The sequence below is a fragment of the Quercus suber genome, unplaced genomic scaffold (genome assembly GCF_002906115.3).
Source record: "Quercus suber isolate HL8 unplaced genomic scaffold, Cork oak 2.0 scaffold_1633, whole genome shotgun sequence".
NCBI lineage: Eukaryota > Viridiplantae > Streptophyta > Magnoliopsida > Fagales > Fagaceae > Quercus > Quercus suber.
This window is the reverse complement of record NW_027070994.1, coordinates 1-5,947: the sequence shown is the minus strand read 5'-3', so window position 1 is coordinate 5,947 and position 5,947 is coordinate 1. Positions and strand designations below refer to the sequence as shown.

The window sequence follows — 5,947 nt, the reverse complement described above, 5'->3', positions numbered from 1 at the left end:
TAACATATACAACATGGTATAACATATTGCGTTGCTAATATATTTAACATTAAATTTTATATTTTGATCTCACCTAGTAAAAAAAATGATGATTTATTTTAAATTGCATAATATCATATTCACCTTAAGATTGGTGAAATAGAGAGAGGCTACTCCAAGAGCAATGGAAAGAATCATTTTCCCCTTTTTCCTTTTTTCAATGCCACACCTTGCCCTCCTTACTTTACCCCCATCTTTTACTGGCTATCTCTCAAAGAATGGAAGAGTAAAGTGGTTAGGAACTCATAGGGGCCAACCTTTTCATGGAGCCTTCTTTGTTTACCTTTGACAGACCAAGTACACATAAGGTGGCACTCTTTTAGTGAACATAATAATCATGATCAGTCCGAGTGTAGAGGAAGCTGTCCTGACTAGCAAATGTTTCAACATTGGCTGGAAAATTTTGTAATGCCAAATTTAGTTAGTAGATACAGAGAAAAGTGACCAATATTTCACAGGCGCACTCAATGAAATGCAAAAAGTTGGGCCCTCATAATGTCCATTAAGTGGGTCATGAACCCATCAGTACCACATTCTTAGGCTTTCATCACCAAGCTCTTGCTTTGTAATAATTCAGACCATCTGCCACAAATCAATGTGTCTGCATTATATTAAACAGTTAAGTTTGCCTAGTGCTAGTGTTTAAGCATGTGGGCCTTAAATCACCCAAAAACTGAAAAAGATCACATTGGCATACACATGCCCAAGAAAAGCCAGAGTAAGAAAAGGTTTCTCACAAAGGCTGGAAAGGTGGTCTCCAGGGTCAGCTTTTAAAGTAATATAGAACTACAAAAGGAGGAGAGAGAGCTAACAAAGTAGTAAGAATCACCAAACCAAGAACCAGATTAATAACATGCTTGTGAACCATAGATATTGATAAAATATAATACTTGCTACATGCTACTCCATTGGGAATGCAGCAGTAGTCCTCAAAGATACAAACCCACCCCACATCCCCATATCTACAACTAAAAATGAAAAGCATAAGGTTAATGGGACCCCAAACATAATTACCAACCAACAAGGCCATGTTGCTTCAATCATAACTCTTCTCATATCATATGTGATGGTGTTGTAGTTGCAAAAGTCTAGAATAAGCCCCATCAGCTCGGCTTACTAGTTCAGAATGGCTACCTTGTTCTACAATGCGCCCATCTTGCACTACTCCAATAGTGTCCACCCCTCTAATAGTTGACAAACGGTGAGCCACAAGCACAGTGGTGCGGCCCCTCATTAGCCTCTCAAGTGCTTCTTGTAAGACACATTCTGATTCAGCATCAAGTGCACTTGTGGCTTCATCTAATAGAAGAATTGTGGGGTCCTTGAGAACTGCCCTGGCAATTGCAATTCTTTGTTTTTGTCCACCAGAGAGTTGAACGCCTCTTTCACCAACTGGAGTTTTGTAACCATCAGGCAAACCACTAACAAAACCATTGATATTAGCAGCACGAGCTGCTTCGATTACTTCTGCTTCTGTTGCTCCTTCTTTACCATAGGCAATGTTTTCGAAAATGCTAGCTGCAAAAAGTGCTGGTTCTTGCTGTACCAATCCGATTTTAAGCCTAAGGGACTGCAAGTTCAACCGCCTAATGTCCTTTCCATCAATCATAACTTTACCAGCAACCGGATCATAGAAACGTTCAATCAATGCAATCACGGAACTCTTGCCAGAGCCACTAGCCCCAACAAGAGCTTGGCTCTGGCCAGAACGGATTCTAAGGCTGAGGTCTTTAAACACCATTACATCAGGTCTTGAAGGGTATGCAAAATCAACATGTCTAAGTTCAATCTCCCCACGTATTGTTTCAACAGGCTCAGCCTCAGGATCATCTGGGTCAATTTTTGTTTGACGGTCAAGAATTGAAAACACTGAGCCAACAGCTTCACCACCCCTAATAATCTCAGGAGCAAGACTAACAGTTTCTGCAACTGAATTGGCTGTAACTACCAGGACTACAAAAACCTTAATAACTTTTGAGAAGGTGGAGACGCCTTTTTTAACAAGGTGTGCACCATACCAAAGAATGAGGGCTTCTGATGCATAAAGAGCAAGCTGAGAGATGCCAAAGAGGATGCCAGCAGATTGGCTGCGACGTAGGCTCCTGAGCTGAGGAATACGGAGTTCGTGGCTGAACAGAAATAGGATCTTGTTTTGGGCATTGAAGGCTGCAACAGTTCGGATGTTGCTCACTCCCTCGCCTGCAATCATGCTGGTCTTGGCATGGGCCTTTGCTGTGTCACCAGCAAACCCCTTGAGAGAGAGTTGCTGTTCAATGCAGAAATAACATAATTAATTTAACATCAAATGTACAATTGATTTTCATGGAACTCAACTTAACATCATCCAACAAGTTTTACAATTAGTTTTTCTCTTCCTATTACAACACTATTGAGGAATTGAGATAGCAAAAACATTTTGGTAATCATATGAAATTAAACCATACCAGAACAAGAACAATATCAGCACCATTTTTTAATGTCAATGGTATCATCTAATAATTCTCATTATCTAAATCTGACCAAATAGTGATTAAAAGTAATGATTAGGGTTATTTATTTCATAAGATTAAAACAAGAAAATCATTTTTATTTTTTTGGTTGAAATGATATTCATCTTATTATCAATCCAACTCCCTATTTGTCACTTAAATGATTAACAATGGGATAGTAGCATCAAAAGGGTCCTACAATTCAATCTCATTAGGATCATGTTTTGTTTCTTTTTGTTTTTCATAAGAAAATTCATGTTATGTCATCTTGTGAGTAACAGTTACTTGCACACAACTCACTCCAGTGACAACTTCAAGGGTGGGATGTAAAGTGTAAACTCACATTAAAGGACCCACTCAAAAGAAATAAACAGCCTAACTTGGCAGGACTAGGATATAAGGTGCCTCCAATATCAAACATGTACATGACAGTGACATAAATTTGCAAGGAACATCATGCCATAAGCAAACAATATACATTTCACTGTTTTTGTAGAATGCAAAAACTTAGAACACTGTTCCAATCAAGACAAACCGTCAGAATACTCAGTACTACAGTTTGAAAAACGAACCAATTTCTGGAGCCCCCATCAGGCCCCATATTTTAAGTCTGGAGCACCAAAGTGTCAACAATAAAGAAAAGGCGGTAACTTATTTTCTTAGATACCCCTACCATGACTGTCACACCCTGACACCCTCATGAAACCACAAATGACCAAGTGAAAAAGAAAGAAGATAATATTTGCCAGGAGGGAAATCTTTAACAATATATGATCACGGGCCAAGAATTTCTTGGAAGTCTCATAAGGGTGTCTAGCATAGATGGTAAACAAAAGCAACCAAAGCTCATGTACCTAGAAAAAATGGAGCACCTTATAATTCAGAGACACCCAACTGATGCATAGTGCAAAGTGCAATGTCGGTGCAATATAAATAATTAAATATGTACCTATATATATATATATATATATGTAGGTAGGCAAACTCATACACTCACCAAAATTTTCATTTATTTTTTATGACTTGGTGAATAACATTCCTTTTACATGAATTTATTAGAGACACTATTTTTAAAGTTTTATAATATATGAATAGAAACAAAGTCACATAGATAATTATAAAAAATAAAATAAAAAATAGTCACTAGAATTATTGGGTAGAGAAAATAGACAAGATCTAATTTGACAAGCATGACAAGAAAACCAAGAAAAAATAGTCATAGAGTCATTCACTCCAAAAATAAGCTACAAGAACCAATGCTAAAAATAAAAAATCTCATAGTGGAGTATTTTTTTTTCCATTTTCATGGGAATTGATGGAATCTTTGGTATAAATATATATTTCACAGTTATTTATGAGCTTATATTATATTAATGAACCGGACTTGGAGGAAGCACGTGCAGTGCTGTAGTATGTTGTGTTGACACGTAGTTTTAGCCTTTTGTCGTTTAATATTAGGATGTGGTAAAGTTAGATTCCGAGGGTGTGTGTAAGAAACTAAAAAGTAGATGCAGATGCAGAGACTCTGACACTGTAAAAAATAAATATTAAAAATCCAATAGTTACCCATACACCTTTATTGGAATTTGGTCAATTTAAACCAGAAAAAAGTTGACTAAATTTCAATCCTGCATTTGGACCAGAGCCATTAAAGTAGTGCTCACATTTTGAAAACAATAAATTTATAGGCACCAAACTTTTCCCAATATTTTTTATAATCCTAAATTCTGTTTTACCTGATGCATAATAAAATTAGTACTGATTGGTACAAAATAAAGTGGGGTCAATAGTAAAAGTGACAGGGTTTTTTTTTTTTTTTTGGTCAGAATCAAAAGTATTTTAGTTGTGATATATCAGTTTGTAAGATTAATGCAGTAAAATGGGTAGTGTCATTGTCACCTCAAAAAGGTTGCAAGCATTTTTGTGTGCATTGCTCTTTTGAAATCTAGTTTGATCAGGGATTGATTGGTGAGAAGAAGAAGAAAAAGGCTGTGACAACCACACATTGTGACAAGGATTGATGCATTGAGAGAGTGCTTTGAGCTTACCTGAGCAAAGTTAGCCAGGACTAGAAGAGGGAAGGTAGCAAGGATAAGAAGGGAGACCCTCCATTCCACTATGAAAGCAACAATGAACGAAGTGAGGAGTGAGGTCATGTTCTGGAGTATGACAGAAATCCTTTCAGCAATTGCAGATTTCACATCGGCAGCATCAGTGGCCAGACGTGCTGCAAGAAGACTTGAATTATGCTCTTCCTCATCAAACCACCCAACTTCATTCCTTAGGATTGCTGAAGAAAAAACAAACACCAATAAGAATCCAAAACATGAGTAATATATAAAAATTACAGCAACTATATTGATTAAAGAACAAATTTTAGAACTTGAACCATCAAGTCCAAGAGGATGATCAAGTTGGGCTTGCAATGCATTTTATAGCAATTAAATAGATTAACTTGTAATTACAAATGCAAAGAAAAGGAATTCCATAGATTTGTACCTGCAAGCATCATTCTCCTAACTCTTGTGGTAAGGTTCTCTCCCATAATACTAAAGAAGTAATGCTGTATCAAATATGCCCCCACGGCATAGAGACCAGCTCCAATGTAAATGAAAACATATTCCTTTGTTTTCCTTTCCATCGAAGCAGGATTTCTGTAGTAAAAGACCTCAATCATATTGCTCATCACAATAGCAAATGTTGGACCAATAAAACCAGAAAGCACAGATCCTATAGCACCCATAATTGAATAAGGCCATTCAGGAGCATTTAGCTTGAGAAGCCGGCAGAAATAGCCATCAGGGGCTGGATTTCTCTTGTCTGTTTCAGCATTTGAGATCATCTCTATCCTGCCATCTGCACCAGTACTATACGAATAGCTCAGGTTTCTTAAGCTTCCAGACCGGAGGCTTAAAGACTTTGTTGACAGCGAATGGCTTAGTCGTGATGAGCGTGAACGGCGTGTTGATGGGTTAGAGAAATCTTTATTTCTAACCATTTCTTGGAATCGGATTAATGAAGCATAGGCCCCAACTTTGGCAACAAGTTCTTCATGTGTTCCAGTCTCAACAACTTGACCTTGCTGTATAACTGCAATTGAATCCACATTTCTAATAGTGGAGAGGCGATGGGCAACAACTACAGTAGTTCTACCAACCATGAGACGGTCTAATGCTTCCTGAACAATGCTCTCAGAGCCTGCATCAAGGGCACTAGTTGCTTCATCAAGGAGAAGGATTTTTGGGTTTTTAAGCATAGCTCTAGCAATTGCAATTCTCTGCTTTTGGCCACCGGAGAGTTGCACTCCTCGTTCTCCAACCTAGTTTGTAATTGAAAAGTTAATATTATGAGAGGTGAACCATGACACAAATAGGAAATTCTAAAACAAGGTGATCATGCTTTGAAAATTTTCCAAACTA

General features: G+C 37.6%; 1 protein-coding gene across 1 annotated transcript; it reads right to left on the bottom strand.

Annotated features, from left to right (window-relative positions):
* Positions 1-884: 884 nt before the first annotated feature.
* On the bottom strand, positions 885-5,865 carry LOC136066035 (ABC transporter B family member 19-like). Its single transcript, XM_065769898.1, has 3 exons — positions 5,028-5,865; positions 4,577-4,818; positions 885-2,305 (listed from the first exon to the last, which is right to left on the bottom strand). The coding sequence occupies exons 1-3, from the start codon at positions 5,782-5,784 to the stop codon at positions 1,097-1,099; spliced, it is 2,208 nt and encodes a 735-aa protein (XP_065625970.1). The 5' UTR covers positions 5,785-5,865; the 3' UTR covers positions 885-1,096.
* Positions 5,866-5,947: the final 82 nt, after the last annotated feature.

What these genes read in the sequence shown, in the direction of transcription:
- LOC136066035 (XM_065769898.1), bottom strand. Translation starts at nt 5,784, where the DNA reads ATGCTTAAAAACCCAAAAATCCTTCTCCTTGATGAAGCAACTAGTGCC. An exon ending in TAGGAGAATGATGCTTGCAG is followed by an intron (nt 4,819 to 5,027) that starts GTACAAATCTAT and finishes TTTTTTCTTCAG; the next exon opens with CAATCCTAAGGAATGAAGTT. An exon ending in TCCTGGCTAACTTTGCTCAG is followed by an intron (nt 2,306 to 4,576) that starts GTAAGCTCAAAG and finishes TGCATTGAACAG; the next exon opens with CAACTCTCTCTCAAGGGGTT.